The sequence below is a fragment of the Barbus barbus genome (genome assembly GCF_936440315.1).
Source record: "Barbus barbus genome assembly, chromosome: 18".
NCBI classification, from domain to species: Eukaryota; Metazoa; Chordata; class Actinopteri; order Cypriniformes; family Cyprinidae; genus Barbus; species Barbus barbus.
In genome coordinates, this window is record NC_136746.1 from 6,558,531 (window position 1) to 6,585,197 (window position 26,667).

The 26,667-nt window shown below is 36.4% G+C and overlaps 1 protein-coding gene across 1 annotated transcript in view; it reads right to left on the reverse strand.

The window, feature by feature from the left end:
* Positions 1–1,264: 1,264 nt before the first annotated feature.
* The window catches only part of spred2b (sprouty related EVH1 domain containing 2b), a 41,818-nt gene continuing 16,415 nt past the window's right edge, over positions 1,265–26,667 (reverse strand). The window contains exons 2-6 of the mRNA XM_079440829.1: positions 20,300–20,483; positions 19,918–20,086; positions 18,344–18,408; positions 5,280–5,420; positions 1,265–3,892 (exon numbers count right to left, since the gene is read on the reverse strand). Of these exons, the coding sequence (XP_079296955.1) occupies positions 3,230–3,892; positions 5,280–5,420; positions 18,344–18,408; positions 19,918–20,086; positions 20,300–20,483 (1,222 nt within the window). The 3' untranslated portion in view covers positions 1,265–3,229. The remainder of the gene's footprint in view (positions 3,893–5,279; positions 5,421–18,343; positions 18,409–19,917; positions 20,087–20,299; positions 20,484–26,667) is intronic.

Consider the following 26,667-nt stretch of genomic DNA (forward strand, 5'->3'; position numbering starts at 1 on the left):
AAGCCGTCACAGTGACAGCTTTTGTACCTTTTTTTCTGAGAGTGAAACCACACAGCAAGCACCTCACTCTTAAAAATAAAGGCTTTTACAACAGCAACCTTTTTAAGTTCTACGGTTCTTTAGAAAAGTTACAAAAGTCTAAGACCACATTGAATGTTTGCTTTTCATTGAAACCTGAACATTAGATATTTCGGAAAAGTTCAAACAAAGAAAAAAGGGAACATAGTAAGTACAAGAGGCACTAAATCTTAAATGTTTCAACAAAATTTTCTGCACTGTAAAAAAAAATCCACCCATTTCAACTTAAGCTCATGCCTTAAAACCATTTCAACAAAGTATATTGACTTGAAAATCAAGTTGAATTTCATAGAACTTTATAAAAAGGTTGAAATTATTTTGATCATTTAAGTAATGTATAAACATAAGTTGCCATGAATTACTGATCATAATTTATTTTTTTACAGTGTACAGAATATGTAATGAAAAAAAATGTCCCCCTAGAAAAATACAAAATAGAAGCACTTCAAAAAAACACAAAACAGATGAAACAAAGACTGTTCGGAATTGAATACTTGTAGAATATTATTTTGCATACAGCACAGTAATTCACAGTCATTTTGCTGGATGCAATGTAATTCCACAATAATCACATTATTGACACATCACATTGCATAAATAATTATTTCGATACACCTTTTTTTTTATAAATAATAATAATTGAATAAGCCATTATTTTTTAATTCAATCCAATTTTGTGTTAAATATATATTTATTTCCAATACGATCAAACGATGAGTCTAAAAAGAAATGCTAAAAATTGTGGCTGACTTTCTAAGTCTGTTCAGATGCTAACTATAACTATAAAGTTTTAATAATCATTATATGCACTCATTCTATGAGAATAGCGAAGTTCACAACAGCCATAATGATCATGACACAGAGGAACAATATTGTTGGAATCTCTTTCAGAATTGGTTGGAAGCCAATCAGACTTTACAGAGTGGACAATATAGTTATAATTCATAATGTGAACAGGCCTTATTTATATTTTCATCCATCACATTGAAAATGGAAGGTCAAGTCAACTGCGCTCCATACAGCAAATTCTGGTGAATGTTGTTTGGACATATGCATACAAAAAACATTACATACTGCAGCAATAGTAAGAGTAGTATGCGATTCCGAACCGTATCTTTATACCAATAATGTGACATCAAGAAGTTGTTTTGATCTCCAAAGAACCTTTAAAACAAAAAACGGTTCTGCAAGGAACCATTAAAGAACCTTTATTTTTAAGAGTTTCTCACTGTCGTTTGAGAACACATCAAACAGTTTTGAGGCTGAACGTTTACATAAGATGACGAAGCATCTGACGCACATATACTGTACATTCTTTGATTGCTCACATACACTTTGAGTAACTATGAGAGCACTGCTTTGTCAGTGGATGATTTATTCAGACAAAGCATGAGCAGGGGAAGGTGACTGGTTAGCCATGAAGTCCTTCACAAGGCTGGGTGAGGTGATGGAGACAGACTCGACACATACGAACCGCCTCGCCGATTGTACCATGCCATTTGATTCCCGCAATAACTGGAGCAATTTAGAATTTTTTTGTTTTAAAGAAAGGCCTATCTATTGGGGTGTTCTTTTTATACAATAGAAAAATATCTTTTCACTATTTTCTCTTCTTTGAAGAACTGCATTGATTCATTTTAATGTCCTCTCAAAAATTAAGGCGTTAAGTTATTGTCATGAAGAAACTGGAGATCGGTTTGGCAAACGTCCCTCTATAAGCACCCTTAAAATTAAGCTTATTTTTCTGTTTCCTTTTGTTTTTCTTAGAGAGCTGGAAACATCTTTGAGACAATTCCTTCCATTTTCTAGAGACAAATTATGAGCCATCTGTCAATAAGGGAAAAAATATAGCGCTTTAGTGTTTTCCCTCCAGAGAATATATGAAATCAAATATCATTAATTCATATTTTTGTCTTGTTTTCCAGTAAAACATCTCAACAGTCGACTAAAACTAAATTACATGAGAAGCAAAACTGTATAAGATATTATTTTGTATCGACTTGTTAACTGCTTGATTTTTTTCTGTGTTTTAAGCATAAATCTAATTAAAACTGTGTGAGGTTTGTTTAAATCAATATAAATCTATAATAAATAAATAAAAATAAGGTAAAATTCAACCAAATTCAAGTTTATTTCTAAAAAAAAAATTTTTTTAAGTATTTTGTTGTGAGAATACTTAGATTATGTTTTTCAAGACAAAAATTATGATTAAAAAATCATAATTGGCTCACTGGAAACTCCTCTTTCCCCATATGGCTGTGCTTTTTTGCCCACTTTCTGATGATTTCTCTCTCTATTTTTTTCTCCCTTTGGCTGGTGATTCAATTGACCGTGAGAATAAATATGACAAAAATAATCTTTGGATATCAAATATGCATCAGACTCAAAACCCACCCTCGCATCCAAAAGAAGTCAACTCTAAGGAAATTGTCCCATGTCTGAAGCGCAGCTGTGGCTGTCGAAGGTGATTACAATAATTCGATTTGAAACATATACATATGAGTATACAGTATTTACATATACTCTGGATGCAGCTTATGTAAATTTGGCTTAAATATAATAACGACAATACTATGCTGTGATACAATGTTATCATTCCTTTACAACACGCACGCAGGAATCGACACAAGCTCTCCCACAATCGCACTACAAACGGACGCTTCCGACTACAGGTTTAGTGTCTCGAGCTAATCTCATTGTTATTGTTCTGAACGGTTAAAGGGCTTGGATATAAATGCCAGTTAATGTACAGACCTGTTCAGGAAGAGTAAACAGTGAATTCCTCCCTTTGCTGGCCACGGCAAACGAACGCAAAACAGAGACGACTGCGCGCCGTAAAAACGACAAGCGATTCAAGTTCTTGAAAAGTCAAATCAGTGTAAAAAATATAAAGTACCTGCATAAGTAATGCATGACATGAGGGCTCCAGGAGAGCTGAGGAACTGAGAGAAACATCCACAACAAAAGGGAAAGAAAAGAACATACACATTTATATACTTTCATATTTATAAAAACAACCAAAAGAGAACGTTTTCAACGCACCAACTGTTTTCTGGAGCCAGGAGAGAACGTAAAGTGAAGGACAGTGAAAGCGCCATCCGCTCCTGCCCTCCTCAGTGCTAGTGTTCCGAGGGGCGTGTTTAGGGTTCGTTCAGCCGACCGCCTTATGCTTCCCTCCGCAGCACCCGCAGGCCACGCCGCAGCGGTGGCACATGTGAAGCGGTGGGTAGCAGCACAGACAGGGCGCCAACAGCGACAGACCCAGCAGGGCCGTCCAACGAAGGCAGAAGCGTTCCTCGCTGGTGTCGCACGAGCACGGGTCCGAATACTCTCCCTCTGGGTCAGACATGCAGTGGTAGAGCATGCTGTCGGCGCACCACATAAAGCTGACCCGGTGGATGCAGGTCCGGATGGGGTCGGGGGCGTCGTGGCACTGCCCGCGCCGGTTCTCCTCATGGTTGAACATGTCCCGGCAGTAGACGCAGCGCGATCGCTCTCCGTCCTCTTTCCTTCGCTTGCCCTTGAGCTTGAATGCCCGCGGCTGGGTGGCCACTATGCCCCCGTCGCCCCCGCAGTGGCTCTTGAGGTCGCACTGGCTGAAGTCGGAGCTGGGCATGTAGGGGTAGTTGTAGTCGTGCTTTAAGGGTTCGTTCTTAGCGATGTGAACGTACGAGTCCGAGTCCTCATGTTGGATGAACTTGTCCGGCACGGCGGCGTATCGGTAGTCCTCGTAGCCTGTGATCAGCCAGCGCTCCCGGGGGTTGATTCGGACGATCTCCTCGTCCTCAAACGGGAAGGGGTTCCTGGAGAACTTCTGAGAGGCAAGAGAAAACAAGAGCACAAAAGTGATGACTGATCATTGTGTGACTAATTTAAATGTTTCATCTTTCACTCTACGTAATCTGATTAGTGCTGTCAAACGATTAATCGCATCCAAAATAAAAGTTTTTGTTCACATAATATGTGTGTGTGTACTGTGTATGTTTATTATGTATATATAATTACCCACACATAAAGTATATATTGAAAGTAATTACATGCATTTACATGTATATATTTATATTCATATAATTTATATTATATATAAACATATTAAAAATATAACATTTTTCTTAAATATATACATGCACATGTGTGTATTTATATATACATAATAAATATAAAGAGTACACTAACATATGTTATGTAAACAAAAACATTTATTTTGGATGCAATTAATCGTGATTAATTGTTTGCCAGCACTAAATCTGATTTAAGGCTGGAATACACTACACGGCTTTTAAAATCAGAATGAGAATCACACACTACCAGACTTTCAAGTTCTTCCAAACGCAACAGACTTGTGTGCCTTGTTTCTAGGAGATGAGTGACATGAAAACAATGTGTAAACAATATGTGTATCTAAAATTGGTTTATATCCTCTGACTGGATGGAATCAAAGTTTGAATCTAAAAAGTCTTTGTCCTTCATTCAGTACATGATTTTCTGTGAAACTCTGACTATCAGCAACTAATGTTGACTTGTCCAGATGGTAAATTGCTGCAAAAGATCTAGTCATGTGGTGCATTCTAGCCTTTAATAATATTATTTAAATATTGCTAAGATTTAAATATAAATAATTTTATTTTGAGTATCAGTTTTTTTCATTCATTAATCTAGATTAGGAATCAAAGTTTTGGCCCACCAGTACAATTTTTGACTGGTGGAGACATATTTTGAGGTATGGATAATTTTTTGAAAAATGTAGTCATGTTGTGAGGTACTTGCCCCAATGAATTCACCTCTTTGCCATTACATTGTATTACTAAACACTGACTTCACAGATGTATTGTAGTTATTCTGTTTTCTTCAATAAATAAGAAGTATATAAGATATTGAATAATTAATTCAATAATTGTGAAAAAGATAATACATTTTATAATTATAAATAAGATTATTGCTCACATATATATATATATATATATATATATATATATATTTAGTAACAATATAAATGTATTTACCATCAATTTTGATCAATTTAACACATCCTTGCTGAATAAAAGTATCAATTTCTTAAAAAAAAAAAAAAAAAGAAAATTCAAAACTCTGACCTATGACATTTGAGTATCCCTGATCTAGATGACTTATGAATATTCATTAATTCATGCAAATATTGACTAGGCTCCACCAGCTCCTAGATATGCCTCTACTTGACGCACCTGATCTAGGCTGTAGCGCTCAGGCGGCTGGTACTGCAGAATGCAGCGATGTGGATGAGGCTCGTAGAAGGTGGAGGTGGCCACTAGCTGTGTAGCGAGCTCCTTCTTCTGAGATGAGTTTGAGGAGCTGTCGGTGGCAGTCTGAACAACAAAAGATAAAAAAGACAAACTCAGTCTCAAACGACCTACAGACATTTGCAAATGAAGAACCATCATCTCTAAAAACACATCAGAAAAAAAAAAGAGTTGAAAACAGTACATGTACTGTCCAGGAAATTTTAAGACAAAAAGACAATCCCGATCACAGACAGGTGTTTTGCAGAGTAAATGTAGTTTTCCATGACGTCATGGGTGCCTGGCATTGATTCACAGCTACACATTAATACACCACACACACGACCATACACTGCACATAAACACACACGCAGACGTCAGTGCAGTCAATCCGACGTGACGTGGCTCAACTTCAGTGTGCAATTAAACAAAAAAAATCAGGCCTCAGGCCGCAGGATCTGTAAAAACCTCTGAAGTCTCCCTGTTATTAGAGGAACTTAAAATGATTCCAGCATGCTGGGATATAGGCCATCACACACAAAACCAACAGCTCTGGTCCATAACATCACCAGAGAGACCTACAGAACACCTCAGTGCTTGTGCTAAACATATCAAAATCAAGATATTCTCATGCTACTTTGGGGAAAAAAGTCACTCTTAAGTGCACCGATTCAGTCTATGATGAGCGACAAAACTGTATGTAATGTATAATATATTTCACATTGTGTAGAATTGCTCTTGTAGGAGTAAAACTGAGACTCTGAAACAGTCTGTCAGAGGTCAGTGGAAATGTATGAAAATGTATGAACGGAAATGCAGGATTTCAGCTCTCTGTCTGAATGAGCTCCAGCGAAAAGTTTCCAGCCTAGTCGTTAAACACAAAACATAAGAATGGTGCAGAGAGACAGCTGCCTGTGGAGGTGGACTAAATAGACAGGCAAAACGACAGACAGACAGGCAGGCAAGCAGGCAAGGCGGCTTGGCGGATGGGAAGTGATTAGTGGCTGAGAGTCTGGACGTTATCCTTCCTTTGACTGAACCGGATGCCTTCAACAACCACCTGCCAGGTGGAGTGTGAGCACAAACACACACACACACACACTTACTTACTTCCAGCTTTAAAAAGATTTTTGTAGTAAGAAGAGCGTAAATATCACTAAAAGAAATTTGTTGGAATAGTGAGAGATCGACAGATAAATGTTGGTTGTTCGTGGATATCTGTTAGCTTTGAGGTGCTAGTGTACTCCGAAAGGTTGACAAAACTCACTTTTAGCAGATGTAGACATTTGAAACTTTCTCTTCCAGGAAAATAAACCAAAAATATTCACTATTTATCTTGGATCTAATCTTATTTTCTTATCTTATCTTTTCTTATCTTGGTGTAGCTAAAAATGTGAGAGAGATTGTATTTCAATTTCCCTTTATATAAAAGATGCCAAATAAATATGTGGATGATAAGCGATTATTAAGTATGCATAATGGTGGCCTGCAATGGGAGCAGCTGAAAGTGAGAGAGATTCTATTTTATGTTATGTGATGTTGTTATGATACATTCATTAATTTTCCACACCTCTTGTCCAGTGTAGAATTGGGGGGATGCTGGAACCTATGCCAGCACCTCGGCCTGTATTCTGGGATTTTATTTTAATAATGAACAATAAAAATACATGATAGTGCTTTTGACTAGCAATAGCATCACAGGGCTGCGATGTACCTAAACTCTGCTTGATAAACCACATTTATCAAGCCATTCATGGGGTCTGTAGAATCCATCCACTGTTAGATCATTGGCATCTGATAATGTCAAGTCAAGTCACATTTATTTATATAGCGTTTTTTAACAATGTAAATTGTGTCAAAGCAACTGCACAATATCAAAAAAGGAAAATAGTGTGTCAATAATGTAAAATGAAAAGATTAAAAAAAAGATTTTCAGTTAAAGGCATTTCATTATTGAATTCAGTGATGTCATCATCCAGCTCAGTTCAGTTTAAATAGTGTCTTTGCAATCAGGTCGACGATATCGCTAACATTATCGACGATAATGTTGTGCCACTCAAACGGAGTTTTCCATGTTTGAGGCTAAACTCCAGCTGGGCGAGAGGAACAGGAGTCTCCGGTGGCTGGCTGTGTCCCTGCACCCTGACCCAAGCTCTCTCTCTCTCTTTCTGTCCGAGTCCAGCCTGGCCAGGCCTTGGTTTCCCCTTCATACAAAGACCTCAGAACTGCTGGCCAAAAATAATACAGGCGTCCCTCAAAGCACTGCCAAAAAAGCCTGGGCCGACATGACTTAAAAATACGTTTAGGAGGATAGCTGGGGCCGGACTGCTGGAGATAATTAAAAACACAGACCCTTTCAGATGTTTACACTGCAGGTCTAAAAAACTCTGGGCCAAAGTACTCAAGCAGTATGAGGCCAAAATAGATATTAAAAAACTAGTGAGCTGCCTTGCTGTCTACCGCCTACATAGGCAGCTGTCTTCTGAGGCAGCATCACAACCAAATGAAGACTAAAGACCTTGGTTCTGTCAGGACCACTATCGTCAACTGGTGGAAAAGCGCAATACCCCCCCCCCCCCCCCCCCCCCCCCCCCCCCCCCATGCAGAGATCATTTATGGTGAATGATTTAATTTACACATTTTAGAATTTTGCCTTCAAAAGAGAATCAGAAAGCCGAATCCTGACTGGATGAGAGGAGGAGCTGGGGATGGGGGAGGGGTCATTAGCTATTGAGCAACACGAAACCTGCTGATAATGCTGAGGGACTTTACATAGGAATGCTGAGATAGGCATCGTATCCTATAGGCAGACGTGGATCAGCTGAGAGTCAGTTGATGCAAGCTTGACTAACGTGACCTGCCAGAACTGACGCTATGCTTGATTATACTACATTTTCCATTTGAGGCGCAGGTGGTCGACACGTGCGCACTAGAAAGCTTCATCTTTGTCAAACATCTGCTCTATTTTTCTGCTCAAGATATGACCGATGAAAATGTTTTCATATTCTTTTAAACTAAAGTTGCTGCTATCACATAAACCTCTCAAAAAAGCACTTGTCAATGTGACTATCGGTTGTTGAGGTTTCCACTTTTTTGTTGTTGTTGTTCTGTCTCTTTAGTTTCATTTTCCACTATGAAACAATGACTAGTCCAATGTTGCCACCTTGTGGAAGAACTGATTAGTGCAAAACCAAGTCAAAGCGCATGTGCGACCTGCGGGTAAAAAGTATACACAGTTACAAATATTTAATGTTGTGCATACTATTCTGGTGATGAAATTTGCGACACACACACTGTACGCGAACCCTTGCGTAAGCGTAAAAACCTAAGCATACTTTGGGCTTCTGTAGGCAGCATTATCATTAAATATGCTTTTTCAAAGTGTTTTCATGACAGAAACATGTCTATGATGCCGTAAAATGCCGACTCTTTAAGCAGCTCACTAGTTTTTGAAACAGAGCACCAAAAATGTAGCAAAAATGGCACACTTAAGTAAATCGCCAACCCCCACCACAAAGTCAGCAGCTTATCGAAAAGCTCTAATGTGTGTGGTGTAGCGCAGATAACAAGAGAGTTCAAAGGCACATGTGGCCCAACTCTGATTCAAAGGCATACCTTCCCAGCAGCAGAGCTGATGCCGGCCCGTTAATGACGCGCAATCAGTGGCACAGTGGGGGAGGGCAGAGAGATAATGAGGGGAGGGGGGCAAAAGCTTTGGGGACCTGAAGTCTTTTAGGTAATTTCACAAATAGGCCCCCTTCATTAAGTCCTAGGCTGGCCACCCTGTAGCACAAAACCACACCAGACCAATCCAAAATGGGCCGGCCAGAACTGTGTGAGCAATAAACTGGCTATAACTGGACTTAATGTGGCCCCACAGGACCTGCTGAGAGAGAACCAGCATGAAGAGCACAAAAAATAGAAGCAGCGGTCAAAACCAGACCCATACATAGTCCACAACTCAGTACAGAGGTTAGTAACAGTAATGTAAGCCATCAACAACATATTGAAAGGACCAAGGACTACATAAGCAACAACAAAAACGCACTTTTAGTAAAGACAGTATAAAGGAAAGCTAATATTTATATTATAAGCTCTATTTTTATTTTTTGAAGGAAATGAGTGGTCTTTGTTCATACAAAATTTGCTACATTAATACAAAGGTGTCATGGAAGGTTGCCTGGATATTGAAAGAAGGTTGCTAAGAAGTTCTGAGTGTTTTTAGCATGATGCTATGTGGTTGTAGGGTTTTCTGGGTTGTTGTGAGCCCACCCCCAAGTGTCTTAAGATATTCTGGCCTCTAGAGTCCTCAGGTCCCTTCTTTAATGTAAGTGAAAGGGTATTTTTTCACCTATTGCTTGACTTTTAAGTCCACCATATACTTTGGTCTTTGCGTGAATGCTAGGGTGTCTTTCTTCTGTGCATTAAGTTTCTTTTTTTGCATGCTATCACATGGAGTACACTTTGAAAGGCTATGTGTTCAACTGTATGCTAAGGCCGAGCTCAGACAACAGGAGTTTTGGACCGATTTATCCCGAAATTACTCCTCCCGACAATCTGAGAAAACATCTTGTACAGGACCTTGGTTGGTTCCGATATTTGGGCAATTTTCAGACTGAATCTAAAGTCTCCCAATCAGCTCTCAGACATATTGGGTACCCCGATAATATCAAACATTATTTGGGTGGCCCCAATGTGTCTGAGAGCTAATCAGAAGAATTTTAAATCCGAATGATTATGACTCTGATTACATCAGTACTTTAAAAGTAGCCAATGAAGACAAGTCTGTAAGGAGACAGAGTTGAATGAGGGAAGTTTTGAAACAGCAACCGCAAAATAAGCTGCCGTACAGGTCTGATGGACAATGGAGATGGAGGAATGGCTTGTGGAAGTATGACAAAAACACGACTGCCTGTGTAACGTATGCACCACAACTGTACAAACAAAGAGAAGAGCTTGGGAGAAATCACTTCAGTTTTGAACATACCGGGTGAGTTTAGAAAGCTGTTAGCGCTATAAGCTAACATGCTGATGGTGTTGCTAATCAACGGTAAACATTGTTGCCCTTGAAGCTAATATTAGCTAGCATACTAAGGTTAACAGATATTAATAAATCTCACCTCCAGTTCCCATTGAAGAACCGAGATCACGTGAGGTGCTCCTTCTAGCATGATAATCTTAATATCTTGTAGTGTGTGATAAGCCACAATTTTTTTGAGAGTTTTGAGTGATGACAATCTGTAAAGATTCTCTTTATGTGCGTGATGCAACCAGATTTTATCAAGAAGTTGAAGCACAAACTGGTGTGACATCATGTTGAACAAAATCCGGCCAAATAGTTTAAAGGAGTTTGAAACAGTGAACTATGGCATGAGTAAATAGGGACCTTTAAGGTCTGTGTGCCTAGCCAGAGGAACGTGTCTTGAGGGCTGCATGCTTTACAGGTTAGCAGCTAGCATTTTAGGTCTGAGGATTTGCTATCCATCAAAAGCTTTCCTACTGCTCAGGTCAACTGCAAGCAATCAGATTTGATCGCTCCAAACGCCTGGCTATACAGCTACGTGCATGACCGATGCTATCTGGAAAGGGTTTTTATATTCCCTATAGGGCTCCAAACCACTGACAACAAGGTTTTTGTGGTGTCTTCAGCTATAATTATTCAATAAGACAATCCAAAATGTGCTGGAACTAATTGAGTTTCAAGTCAAATTGCCTGTAATTAGCCACCTTGAGTCTGAGGCAGGCGGCCTGGAGGGTGGAAGGGCACCGGTACCTTTTCCACTGCTGTGATTAGAGCTGCGAGCCTTTGCGTACACATGCTCCACACACAGATGCCCAGTGCTGCTAAGGACCGGAGAGGATAACGGAATAAAGCTTCTCTACCTCTTGCATAAAGGAGCATTGATTCTTTCCACCTTATTTTTTTTCCCTCTTCCCAGAACTGTTAGTCTTCCACATCCCACTTCCTCTGAGCATCCTCCAGGGCCCTGGCTGGGAGCTCTCTATACAGCAAAGCCTTATCCTGCCTGACTGCTGCACAGGAAGTTGTTTTTTGTCATTTATATATTTCCCCCAAGACACACACACAACCAAAATAGTCTGGAACGCTACCTTACTCTATTAAAGTGTACAGTAAACCGTCTATTCTTGCATTCTGAAAGTTAGACACACACCTGAAACATTTATACGGCATTTATACGAACAGCTCAAATAACCAAACTAAAAATGAATTTAGCACATGTAACAACACTATAAGTCATACTATATCTTTATGAAAAAATGTGTTCACTAAAAATATTGTCATGACAAACCTGCTTGACAAGACTGTCTTAGTGGTTTGGACATTAACTATTTCCTTTTGTGCTCCACAGAAGAAAGTCATTTATTTAAATTTTTGTTTTAAATGTATTTTGTTGTGTGTTTTGGTCATTTATATATACAGTATGTATATATATATATATTTATTATAATTATTAAATATACCTATACATTTATATGCTACGTATAGCATAAGGTTCTTTGCTATTAAGCTAACAAATGAACATAATGTTGACTATTCAGATGCTTTCCATCAAAAACTGCCTTGGTCATCATCATTCTTTCTAGATGATTTCACCAGTTCCATTCTGTGTGTAGAATGATGAGTACGCCCAAGATTGCCTGAAAAATCCCAAACAAAACACTCATTACTCTTCATAACTGATGACTCATCATAGACATTTTTTGAGCATCATGTGAAGTGAAGTGAAGTGAAGTGAAGTGAAGTGACATACTGCCAAGTATGGTGACCCATACTCGGAATTGGTGCTCTGCATTTAACCCATCCAGCGTGCACACACACACAGCAGTGAACACACACACACCGTGAACACACACCCGGAGCAGTGGGCAGCCATTTATGCTGCGGCGCTCGGGGAGCAGTTGGGGGTTCGGTGCCTTGCTCAAGGGTATTGTACCTCAGTCGTGGTATTAAGGGTGGAGAGAGCGCTGTACATTCACTCCCCCCACCTACAATCCCTGCCGGCCCGAGACTCGAATCCGCAACCTTTGGATTACGAGTCCGACTCTCTCCATGCATGTATCATGGTGTAGGGCGATGCTGTGATGGGTTTATGTCAGCATTATGACCTCTGGAGCTCGTGAATCACTTAGTGCTCACTACTCTTACACAGTCCATCAATGTAAGTACACGGAATTTTGGCATCTTTGGAATTCCGCTTCTGAAAGTGGGATTGGTTCAAAAAAAAAGAAAAATTAAAACATTTTAGTCTCAAAAGAAAATTCAAGCATATTTAATACAATAAATAAATAGAGAAGTAATGTGTTTACAAATAATAATTCATACGAAATCATGACAAAAAAGTGGGTATTCCAATTCACTTTTTTTTCTTTCATTCTTTTGTTCATTTTCGTTTCTTTTGGTGAAATAACAGTTATTATAGTTGCATTGGTGTATAAAAAAATATATTCTTACTTTAGTAAATTCAGAGGAGAATCTTTTTTTTTCAATTCTCTAATTTACTAATCTAGTTCTGCTTCTGGGATCAGCTAGAAAAATATATCAGAAACTTAGCTTTCTCAAGCACACATAATAAAATAAATAAATAGAAAAGTAATGCACTTAAAAGTATTTTGTCTAATACTGTTTAATACATCAGGGCTCGCAAAATCGTTAGCCCGACGTACCGGGGCTATTGTGTTTTCCAGTCGGGCTACCAAAATGTATCACTGCCCTGCCCGACGGGCTACCTTAAAATACAGGGCTCCCACAGGTCCTTAAAACTCTCAATTTAGTTGTATAAAATTTAAGGCCATGCAAAGGTTTAAATACGTAAAATGGTATAAGAAAAGTCTTAATTACAATTTAAAGAAGTCTTGCAGTTGGGGATGGAAAGACAAGAACCGCGATACAGCTGGATTAAACTTCAAAAGGCAATGATGTCACTGAATAAATATGAGCACTGCGCATTTGAAAGTCAAAACACGGCGCAGATGTTTTTATGTGAATGTGTCTCTGAAGGAAACGGTCTGTCTTCAGAAACGTGTCGTTGGCATTTTCATGTCATCTTGCCTATAATGCCTTTTAAAGCAGCGTATATATGAGCGCGGTGCTGCTTTGCTGTTAGCGTATCGGAGAAGCCGCTATTTGCTCCTAAAGCGCCACCTCGTGGCAGAGAGTGAATTTGCATTTACAGTGTGCCTATCTTATGTTCAGATCAATGCGAATATCGACCCATGTTTTTATGCAGCAAACAGAGTTGTAAATGTGAAAATTTAATGTGCCTTCTAAAAATCTAAACAATTAAGACAGTAATATTTATGTTTTAAATTAATATAATAATATGTTTGACTTGTCCCTTTTCATAAAAATGGTTTAAAAGATGAAAGGCCATTTTACAAGATTTCTTTTTGTGTGAGAAAACTTGTAACTAAACTGTAAATCATGTCATTTTGTGGCTTAAAATGTTACCATAGACATTGTCCAACCCCACTCATACAGTGTTCATTTTACTTGTGCAGCTCTAAAAAAGGTTAATATATTGCCTTAAATTGATTTTTAAAAATTGAGCAGATACCCTGTAAATAGTGAAATAAAATTCTTTCATTGGTACTTGTTGATATTTGTGCATTGAAAATGTTTTTGATTGACATTTAGACTTATCTGATTTTCTATATTTAAAAAATGGTCTTTTTTATTTGGGCTATTTAAATAAATGTTCAGGCTACCAAAATCTGAAGAGTACCTGCCTGAAGGGCTACCAGGGATTTTGAAATTTTGCGAGCCCTGTACATCCAGTATTCACATTCCTGTTTTCTTTCATTGTTTTGTTCATTTTCTTTTCTTTTGGTGAAATACAATGAATCAATTCTGCAATCATTTCTATGACATATAATGTTGTATTATAAATGTAATGCTATGTATTGCATATGTGTGTATAGTTACATTGGTGTATATAATTTAAAATAATAAAATATTATTCCTTTAGATACAACTTTATATATAACACCAGTATGTTGGCTTTCTCAAGCACATATACAATAAATAAATATAAATGTCACGCGTTTAAAAATAATTTCTATAAAACAATGAGGTGCAAAATATAATTTTTTTCCCCCCATATTATCTCTTTATTTCTATTTATTTATTTATTTGCTGGTAAAATAAAATGAATCAACACAGCAATAATTTCTATTTAATGCTGTATTCTAAATGTAATAATGTGTATTATATATGTATGTATTGGTGCAAATCTATGTGTGTGCATTGGTGCATAAAAATGGAATATTCTTCCTTTCATGATTAAAAACTCTAAATTACATCTTTAAAAGTTTTGAATCTGCTTGGTTACTTTGGCGGTTTGGTTGAAATGACTGGAAAAGACGTGAAAACGAGCTTTCTGATCAGTTCTAGACTGAGGTGTTGCGTGAGGACAAGCATCCCAAAACCAGGCGTCTCAATGCGACACACCCTGCTAAATGCCCAGCGTTCAGAGATGCAGAACAAGTCCTTTGCCTGATCTGAACGAGCTAAAACGAGCTGAGGTTAAGTATAGGTTAGCTCACGAGGAACCATCAGGAGGAATGCACATCCCAGCAGAGGAACAACTCCCCTCGACATAATCGCCCCGAGCTGTAAATCCAGACCCGCATTTCTGCTGTCTGCGGCCACTTGCCTCACACGGCAATATATGGAAAGGTCATCATCAACACCAGCCCCCGTCCCAACAACTCTGCGCCAACGACCTCACGTGAAAGTGCGCGTCCACTCTCTTCACAATGCGCGTGTGTCCCGCTAAACAGGTAGGTTTTTAAAAAGAAACGTCTCGGCAGTAAATCTCGTTCTGTTTTCCAAATGCAGGGACGCACCCAACAGCACGAGAAGAGCATAAATTCCAGGATGGAAAGAAGCATTGGATTAAGTTTCCTTTCAAGCTCGGGGTCCTTGGCTTAGCAGTCTACCCTTTTGGCCTGAAAGTGAGACAGACATCGAGTGAAAGAGGAGCCATGAGGCTTCCCCTGTGCGTGCCCCCCTCTTTCCACCCTGGGCGGCAGTAAATCAGGATGGCAGTTAGCTAGGAAGCAGCTGTTAATGATAGTTTTACTGGGGAGAGCAGGAAGTCATCTCCTGACCCTGCCTGCTGCTCCTGGTCTCCTGTGACTGTGACAAAAGGACAGTAAGTGGGCAAAAGCCAAGCGTCGCCACAGCCTGCACTGAAAGCGCCACAGGAAAGCTGCCTGCGCTGCTATCGCATCCACCATCTTCAAAAAACAAAGGCCCGTCTCTTCCACGGCAGCCTCGGCGGGGGAAAAATATCACAAGGACTCTGCCTTTTCTGGGACGCTTCGCACACACTCAAACCAAACCCGCAGACATGAAAGCTGAAGGGAAGAGGAAGTTACTAAATATTGCTTTCAAAAAGTACGTGCCCATATAGCGCCGAATTACACACACACCCCATATGTTTCGGCGAAAATCATGAGACGTCAAAAACATGTCTGGGTCATAAGGTGAAAAAAACAAGATATTGTGGTCATATTCATTCCAACAACGCATAAAATATGCATAAAATAAAGATTACTGGAGCAAGAAAATACTATTTTACAAATGTTTTTTTATTTCAGACATTTTATTTCAGACATTTAATTCAATGTGTTACTTAATTAACACATTGAATTCACTAACAATTTCTAAATGAAATTGTTTCTACACCAATTTTTCTTTCAGTGTACAGTTGTCAAAATGTGGCCTAGTTGTTCTATTTGTTTTTCCTCAATCTAGTTAAATTTTAAATTAAACTAAACTAACATGAGGGAACAAATTAGTATTTAACTAAAACAAAGGAACAAATAAAAAAGCAATAATAATAATAATAATAAGAAGAAGAAGAAAAACCACGTAGCCACAAATGAATATATTTATTGTTTTCCTCTGCATGTCATGTGCAGGGCACCATAATATTTTACTCAAAAGAAAGAAATAAGAAATTATATTTAGCTTAAAAAAGGAAGCACATTTTAGGACTTTTTTTTATTATTATTTAATAACTTTGCCCTCAAATCTGATTCAAATATTCTCATTACTGTAATTGTGAAAAGAAATGCATTATATTAATTTGTTTTTATATTTCAAATGTGTTTTAAATTGTATTTGAATATATTTATTTACATTTACTTATATATTTAAAATGTTACTTAAATTATATTTATTGTTGAAGTTTTTACCCATTATATTTGTATCTGTTGCACTCCCTTTAATATATGTTCAATCAATCAATCAATAAATATATTATGGTAAAACAGTAAAAACTGTTGTATTACTAAAATGAAAACCTAAATATGGTTTTGGATAATGGTTATGGATAATAATGAATATACTGTGGGGGTGTTTCTAGATTTAAAAAAAGCTTTTGACACTATCGATTATGGATTATTGATGATGAAACTGGAGAGATATGACATAAGAGGGAAAGCTTTTGTTTGGATAATGATGACAGACATCAATTTGTACAAATTAATAATGTTAAATCAGATTTAATGAAAGTTACTTGTGGTGTGCCGCAAGGTTCAGTGCTAGGCCCTAAGTTGTTTGTACTGTACATAAATTATATTGTAAAGAGTCTAAAGTATTAAAAATGGTTTTGTTTGCTGATGATACTAATTTATATTGTTCTGGGAAAAGTTTGGAATAGCTTCTGAATACAGTGGAAATAGAATTGAAGGTTTTCAAAAAAAATGGTTTGATGATAACAGACTTTCACTGAATTTAAGTAAAACAAAGTTTATAATATTCAGTAATCGACAAAGTAACAATAAAGTGAAACTAATGATTAATAATGAGGAAATAGATAGAAAAATAATTTTTGGGGTGTTATAATTGATCATAAATTATGTTGGAAAGCACATATTAATCATGTGAAAACAAAAATGTCTAAATTCATTGCAATATTAAATAGAATAAAACATATTTTGAATGAAAAAACTTTCTATATATTGTATTGTGCGCTCATAGTTCCATACATAACTTATTGTGTGGAGGTGTGGGGTCACACATATAAAACCAACTTAAATTTAATATATAGGTTACAAAAGAAAGCTATTCGGATTGTTAAAAGGGTTGATTATTACGAACCAACAAATAAATAGTTTATTAATTTACATGCATTCAAATTTGTAGATTTAGTTGATTACAGTTAATGTACAAAGTTTATAATAATTTACTTCCAAATTGTATTCAGAGGCTGTTCAAAATAAGAGAAAGTCAGTATAATTTAAGAGGATTGTATATGTTCAAAAAAGTAAGGGCAAGAACTAATGCAAAAAGTAGGTGCTTATCTGTTAAAGGGGTAAATCTATGGAATAAATGTGATAAGGAACTAAAAGCATGTAATTCACTCCAATTTAAGAAAATGTATAAAAACAAGGTGAAAAATAATGTGACTCAGTATCACAAATCAATTGTGGTTGTATTGTAAAAAAAAAAAAAAATGAAGTAATAGCTGGAGTATGTATTTTTATGTTTGTTTTGAATTATGTTTGTACATTTTGGGAAATGTTTTTGTTATATTGTTTATTTTGTGTTATTTAACTTAGTGAAAAGTGTCACCCATTCAGTTAATTATGTATAAAGGGTAGGCATAATAAGCAACGCTTCTGCCTACTCCTTTTTCGGTAACAATGTATTTTATTTATTTTGTGAAAATTTGTTTGTGAGGACCGGAATAAAATTATTATTGATTGATTGATTGATTGATTGATTAATAGAATAATGGGAATTTCAAAAAATGTCTGGACACATTATGATAATAAAAATACGAGGGACAAAATCAAATGCAATTCAAAAAAAATCTAAATAGCATTTATTTTTTCTATTAATTTTCAGATGCTGTGGGAATTTGTGTTGTTTATTTGTTTTTTTATGGGATTCGTTCACTTGTATGTTGGAAAGTATATGTCAATGGTTGATAAAACAATGATGCATTAAATAATGGTAATAAAACAAAGGCTCTTACTGTGAACACATCATCATCCCCAAGTTCAGCCTCATTCTGGAGTGTTGAAGAGGAAGTTGTGGAACCTCAAATAAAACACACAAACAGGAGACATGAGCTGACAGACCTTTACATATCCTGTCAGTTAATGGTGGTATTTGAGGTTGGAGAAAGAAACTGACAAAGAGACAGTGACAGTGAAAGACTGATTGGTGGATGAAACGCAACTCTATCCAGATGTCCTAGAGAGCTGGGAACCCGAATTTTATTGATTCCACTTCTTAGCGATTCTCAGTTTCGATCGCAATACGGTATTAAAAAAATGAAATTTTAGATATCAAACATATTTATGCCATCTTTCTGCAAAACATTTTGTTGCTGCTGAATACCATGAACAGAATTCAACAGCCTACAAAACAAAAACCAGCAGCCTAAAGAACAGATGGTTTTAACAAAAGCATAACAGCAAAAATAAGCTAGACTAACTAATATAGATTTCAAACATTATTAAAGACAAGTAAACAGTCAGTAATAAAATAAAACAAATAAACAATAACACAAATAAATACAACTAAACAAAGTTCAGGAACAGAAAGTGAAATCAAATGTAAAATAACACTGCATAGTTTTCTTTTTACAAATAAAATATAGATTAACCCTTATTACGTTTTCCAGTCAAGATCAGTGAGATATTTCTTTTTTCTTTTGTTCTTTGATTAACATTAATGACAGACAGTAGCGGTATTATTAGGCTGCTGTCACTTTAAGACCTAAAGCACAGATCCAATATACTGTTACATGTGCATTTTTCTAATCTGTTTATGTCAACTTAAAACAAAACTCTCTGTTCACAAGGATATTTTGACATAATTTTGTGTGTATTTTTCAGTTTAAGTGAAAAAGACGCAAAAGAAAACTGAACTCAGTGTTTGCGCACTATATGTGACCCTGGACCACAAAACCAGTCATAAGGGTAAATTTGTCGAAATTGAGATTTATACATCATCTGAAAGCTGAATAAATAAGCTTTCCATTGATGTATGGTTTGTTATGATAGGACGATATTTGGTAGAAATACAACTATTTGAAAATCTGGAATCTGAGGGTGCAAAAAAATCTAAATCGCCTTTAAAGTTTTAAAATGAAGTTCTAAGCAATGCATATTACTAATCAAAAATGAAGTTTTGATATATTTACAGTAAGAAATTTACAAAATATCTTCATGGAACATGATCTTTACTTAATATCCTAATGATTTTTGGCATAAAAGAAAAATCTATAATTTTGACCCATACAATGTATTTTTGGCTATAGCTACAAATATATACCCCAGCGACTTAAGACTGGTTTTGTGGTGCAAGGTCACATATGAGAGGCGGCTTTTATCTGTGCACATGTTATTATTTAGAAAACTATTTCGCGTCAGCAGGTCATGTGATCTCAAGATCATCGTGAGGGGAGACCCCACTTATATGACTAGAGTCTTCATCTTATTTGACTGTGTAGAATTTTAAAGAAACTTTTTTTATGGAGTGAAAAGGGTAGTATTGTAGTGTTTAGTATAAGTAGTGTTTTTGTGCTTTAAATGTTCTCACCCTCCGTTATGTCCTCCAAGGCTTTCCGCACACCTCTGTCAAAGGCACGGGCATCGGCGGGGCTCTGGAACGTCAGGCCACATTTTTTATTGTCGACCTTCCAGTGGTGAAAAGTGGGCGTGGCCTTGGTGTAGATCAGATCTTTCCTCACGAAACATTCCAAAATCACCTGCCAGCCAAAACAAGTGAGACATATCAGAGACTCTGCTCTGCTCTGCTAGAGGTCACTGCCTGAGAAAAGTCTTGCAAATCACATAACAAATGGATTCGTAACCAGATTTGTCTTGGAAAAGAACCCAGCATGCAAAACTCCCCGGGTTGTAAATCAGCTTGATTTCCTAAAAGCCCCTGGGGAGGACGACTGTGAATATTCGTGCCACACCTGCTTGTCTTTGAGGCGCTCGCCGTGGATGAGGAAGTCGCTGCGGCCAGTCAGCTCAGCAGGCATCACCTTACAGACGCCCACCCTGCTGAGGCCCCCACCTTCCTGTGCCAGCCATCCCCCACTCGAGTCATCTCGGGTCATGACCACCGCTTTGACGCGCACAATGTAACTGTCACTGAGACTGAGAGAGAGAGAGAGAGAGAGAGAGAGAAAGTTTAATTTTTTAAAGACACATGAGTGGGACATAATCCAAATTAGGGCTGGGCCATATTTCTAACATTTGCTATGTATCTGCAGCAATTTTGCTGGTGATAAAACAATACACTGTAAAAATCATGAACATTTTAACGCTATTTATTACCATAAAGTTTCTTAAAGACTAGTTTTAAGATGTTTTTCTCTTTTAAAGGGGTAGTTCACCCAAAAATGAAAATTCTGTGATCATTTACTCACCCTCAAGTTGTTGCAAACATGAATTTCTTTCAGCTGTTGAACACAAAATAAGACATTCTGAAGCATGTTGGTAAGCATTGGTGGAAGCCATTGACTTCCATAGTGTGGACAAAAATACTATGGAAGTCAATGGCTACCAGCAACTGTTTGCTAACCAACATTCTTCAGAATATCTTCTTTTGTGTTCAACAAAAGAAAGAAACTCATACAGGTTTGGAACAAGTGGAAGGCGAGTAAATAATAACAGAATTTTCATTTTTGGGTGAACTACCCCTTTAATACTGTCTCTGATAAAAATTTCAGTAGCAGATAAAGAGTAAAGTAGCACACAATTTGTAAAATACTGTCTTTATGAAGTGTCATGTTGGATTAAATATTCTTACTTATTCACAAATGAAAAACTGTCCTCAAAACATGCCTGGATTAATTTTAGCAAGGTGTATTACTGTACTGTATTATTATTATCAATGTTGAAAATATTTGTGACGCTTGATAATTTTGTGGAGTTACTTATTTCTCTGGTTTCTTTGATAAATTGAAAGTTCAAAAGAACAGCATTTGTTTAAAACAGAAATCTTTTGCAACATTATGAATTGTTTTACTTTTGATCAATTTAATGCGTTCTTACTGAAAAAAAAGTATGAATTTCTTTCAAAAGTAAGCAAAAAAAACGTTCTGGCCGTAAACGTTTGAATGATACTAGTGTAACTTTTTTTTTTCATTTAATTACTGAAACACATTTTATTTCAATAAATAAAATATCATATTTTAGCCACACTGGCCAGCTGTACTCTAAATCCAGCTGTGTATTTTCCATTCATCTGCAGCTTTACACAGTGATGTCAGACATAGCAATGGGGAAATCAAGCATCAACACCTCAGGCCAAACAAGACGGCCTGTCAGTAAGAAACTCACAATATTCACAGTGTTACACATGGCCAGAGGACAAGAAAGCAAAATTAAAATCAATTTAAAAAAAGTCATCCCTAGAGGCATCTGCACTCAGACTAGTCCAAAAGCTCGAGCCAGGTTTACTTTCAAACTAACTCAACCGTTCTTCCTCTGTAATGCGGTGAAAGCCAGCAGTCAGCCTTATATGGTAACCTGAGCTGCCGTGTTCAATAATTAACCAGAGAAGGAGAGCGGACGGACGAGGACGTGAGGGCACATCTCAAGACCAGAGAGCAACGAAATCAATAGCCTGAGCCAGAGGAAGGAAAGGGCCTTGTGTACGTGTGAACGCTCACACTCTACATTAAGCCCTCAAACTTCTGACTCACAAATAACCAGCAGGAAAGAAAAGTCACTTTTTAAGATCTCAGCAGTGAGATGAAGAGCACATGAAAACTTCTTAGCTCTCAGACATGTCTCCTCTAGGATTTCAGAAGAGATCTCAACAGTGTCTCAAACTGTGCTCAAGACAGATTCGACTTGGACAAACCACAACACTCAGGGCCTATCAGTTAAAAGAGCCAATCAGTAAATGCAGCATGCACATTATTTGAAAGCAAAATTAATTTTTAATCAGATAATGATTTGCCATGTTTTTGAAAAACAGACTTAGCCAATAATTTAGGAGAGTTTCCCATTCAAATAGACAGGAGCTACAGCAAGACTACTGGTTAGACAAAAAAAAAAAAAACTGTGTGGCCACAATGGCCGCCAAGTGAACTGACTCGCCTTGAAGGAAATTTGGCTCAGATTTGCCAAGTCTGCAAAAAAAAAAGTCCAACTTTTCAGTATAAAATCAAACTTTTCTTATTCAGTTCTTCGCAGACCAAATGATCTGCGAAATGCTTCCACATCCATTTTATTATAACTCTACATTCACAAAAAAGAGGTTTATTCAATTGTATTATTAGTATACATATTTTAAACTAAAAATAAGACTACTTTTTATGTCTTTATCAGAGATATGCTTAACAACATTACACTTGGCTTAGTTATACTGACATGTAAACAGAAAAGAAGAATATTTGGCCTATACTTGTGCTTAATCTTAATTGACATATTTAAAAGGATAGTTCACCGAAGTCTTCTTATTTACCCTCAAGTTGTGCCAAACCTGTATGAGTGAATGTTGGTAACCAAACCAAAGAAAAATACAATGGAAGTCAATGGCTACCGTCAACAATTTGGTTACCAACATTTTTCAATATATGTGTTCAACTGAAGAAATTCATGCAGGTTTGGAACAAGAGGAGGGTGAGTAAATGATGACTTTTCACTTTGAGGTGAACTATCCCTTTAAGAAAATAATAATCTAGTATTCTAAGTATACCTGGCTTGTAGTTGTGCTGATAGAGAAACTGTTTAATTGCTTTTTTTTGGCTTCTTTTAGGCAGCACATTGTACATACTATCTGAAACACATGTTAAAATTTATAAAAACAAGTAAGTTTACAGTAAATAGTACATGGGTGGAACTGAATTGGATCTTTTTTTTGCACACAGCTCTTATTAACCTACACAGAAACAGATACACATTTGACTGATTTTACTTACAATTCTACCACATTCTAGGTAAACAATAAGTATCATTGTTCAGTTCAACCAAAGAAATCTTACAACTTTTGAACAAGCAGCTTACTGAAAGTATAATATACAGATCACTTTATTAGATCATAGTTAGAAAACTTAGATGTAAAGTAGTTGTGTACTACAAGTCTATCATTGTTACACTTAATGTACACTTAAAAGTATACTTTTATCAACCAAAATGTGGGCCAGTTTAGTCACAATAAGTATTGGAATACTTAAAAGTATACTATACACTGTAAAAAATGACCGTGATTTTAACGGTAAAACAAAACGGTGAAAATGCTACAGTAAAAACCTGTTAAATGATTAACGGTAAGTTCCTGTAAAATTTACAGGGAAAAACCAGAAAACTGACCTTCCCAGAATTCCCTGCGTTGCATTTCAAATTTTGTTTGAATTTGATGTTTTTTCTTTGAAATAACTATGCTGCTTCTCAGTTCTTATCAGTTATGTTTATTAGGGTTGTATGTTACATCTAATGTTGTTAAATTAATGTTTATTGCATATTTCAGGTTAATGAGTCTCAGCATGATGGTGTTTAGTGCTTGTGTGAATGACACTGTGCACCTTCTATATATGTTATTATTTAAAAGCTGCTTGTGATAGGCTTTGGTTCATCATGTGACTTTCTCATTACCACCTGCATTTGGTGGTTATCAGCGTATTTCAAAAAGTACAAAACAGATTTCAGTACTTTAACAGGTTGGTATATCAGTTAATGAAATTACAGTATTTAACTGTAAATTTAAATTATAACCGTAAAACCTAAAATGTTGTGACCGTGTTTCTTACAGTAGAATTCCGGCAACGACAGCTGCCAGTTTTTTTACCGTAATTTTTTTACAGTGTACTAGAACACTGATTTTAATATACTTACATAAAGTACATTTTAATATTTTAGATCAGTTAAAACTTAAAATACTCTAACTTTAAGACAACCAATTAAATAATTTGTTTCTATTTTTATGACTTTTATGACTGAGTCTAAGAAAAAGCTAATGTTTAAATGAAACATCCTGAAACTAGAGCAACCTTTAAGCAATAAAACGCTCCTCTGGGATGCTTTGGAAAGCGCCTAGACCAATCCAAGCATATTCTGTCTAATGAAAGAGAATATGACATGATCTACAAAACACAGAGTCATGGCATAGACCGCAGCACCCATATGAGCGGGTATTACCATCATCCATTTGTAATTATTATACACAGTGACTGGCCCAGGGCCTACGTAGATGTGGCTCCTCTAGTGGAAAGAAATAGAGAAATGCTGTCTGTGGGATTAGAATTAATGAGGGAGGAAGTCCTGTGGGAGCAGCACCGTCTAATGTACTTACACTAAGAGAGCCAGGCCAGGGGATTGTCTCTATGCCAGAGTCATTCAATATCAGTGGCTAATTAAAATCAAATCAAATGTAACTCCTATTAAAACTAGGTGTTTTTTTATAATTGAACAAGCAGAGGGCTGGTGATTCCTCTCTAAGCTGCAGCTGTCGGTGCGGTCCTTCATGTCCCGTTGGGTGTCTGGGGTGCTGGGGACCAAAAGGTGTTAAACTATACCTGAACAGACACATGGAGATTTTGTCCGATCAAAGCACACAGGGTGCGGATATGATATAGATTTGTAGAATCTTTCAAGAACTTGTCAAGGTCATATTTCGCCTCAAAACAATAATAAAAATGTATGCAGTGTTTCCGCTACATTCATTCTGCCGTGAAAATGGACGTCTCAACAATCATTCTCGATAACGCAGTCACTTATCTTCAGTGAACAAGTTAGAAAGAAATAGCATGTGTATCATTATATTTCATCCGTGCATTCGGTCTTAAAGGGACAGCTGCCTATAAACACATACTGTTACATATGACAGAAGAAAAGGGGCATGGTCCACGGGAAAATCACCCATCACCAATTTAAATATTTAAATATTTAAATAAATATTTTAAATAAGACTTTTAAATGAAACTTCTATTTTTATATTTTCAGTTTTCATTCAATTTAATATTTTCATTTATCGCAATTTTAGTTTCGATTTTTCATCTAATCCATATTTTATTTTATTTTAGATTTTTAGATTTACTTACAGTATTAACACTGATATATCATATAAATCAAATTAAGATTTTTTCTATGACAATTAAACACATTTTTCCTTGTTGTAAAGCAAATAAATATTTTTTTAATTTGTAAGTATTTCTATATAATTATGGTTATAATAATGTAATTTGAACAAAGAAAAAGGAGATAAGTCCGCACACTGAAAATAGCTGCTCCAAATTAATTTAATAACAGCAACGTTTCGACCCTCAGGTCTTCATCAGGCTTTTTTTGACTTTTTATAATAATGTAATTCTCATTTAAATGTAAAATATGATAATGCATGATAAAAACCTGGATGTTAAACGCAGAAAGGCGAGTGAAAATGTCACTGAAGTATGTGTGAGTGTTTATGTCTGTGTGTGTGAGAGAGAGAGTGAGTGTATATATATATATATATATATATATATATATATATATATATATATATATAAAGTTATAATATATATTAGTTATTTTATTGGGGGGCTTAATTGACAGTAATAATAATGGTCCTAAAAAAAATTTAATTGTATTTTAGGCAACATATAATTTATATAATTATGTGGGTGAAATTAGACCTAGAAATGTATAGCAAATAAATAAATAAAAAACAATAAAGACACTACTAAATTCTATCTTTTGCACAATATTTAATGATATTATGCAATAAATAATTAAAACCAGAAAAAAAAAAAAAACAGAAAAAAAACAATAAACCAATAAATAATTAAAACCAGAAAACAAATGATTATTAATCATTTACAGGGCTGGTGGTTTTAGAGCAAACATAAAGGAATGCTATCATGTCTTTTATGCCAAAATGTCCAATATCAGTCAGTTATTCGACTGGTGCATATTGATTAAAAGCATTGCTAATATTACCGATAAGCTCTCTCACGACAGATCTAAAAGAGGACGCATGATAAAAACCTGGATGTTAAACGCAGAAAGGCGAGTGAAAATGTCACTGAAGTATGTGTGAGTGTTTATGTCTGTGTGTGTGAGAGAGTGAGTCATTCTATCCATCTGTGATGTGGAAATTTACACAAAAAACAGCCCTTTTTTCCTCATTTTCCCTCGTACAGTTTAAAAGATCACACCCCTCTACACTCCGGAGGGCACGACAGGGTGAATGGGTGAGATATATATTAGAAACGTAAGCGCAAATAGGACTGATTGTCGGTCTGAACATTTTATGCAAAAAGATACTGAAATTTTCTCTTTCATTTCATTTCTAACACACTCTTATTATAGTGAATGTAATGAGGAAGCGTGTGATTAAAATTAGAGACGG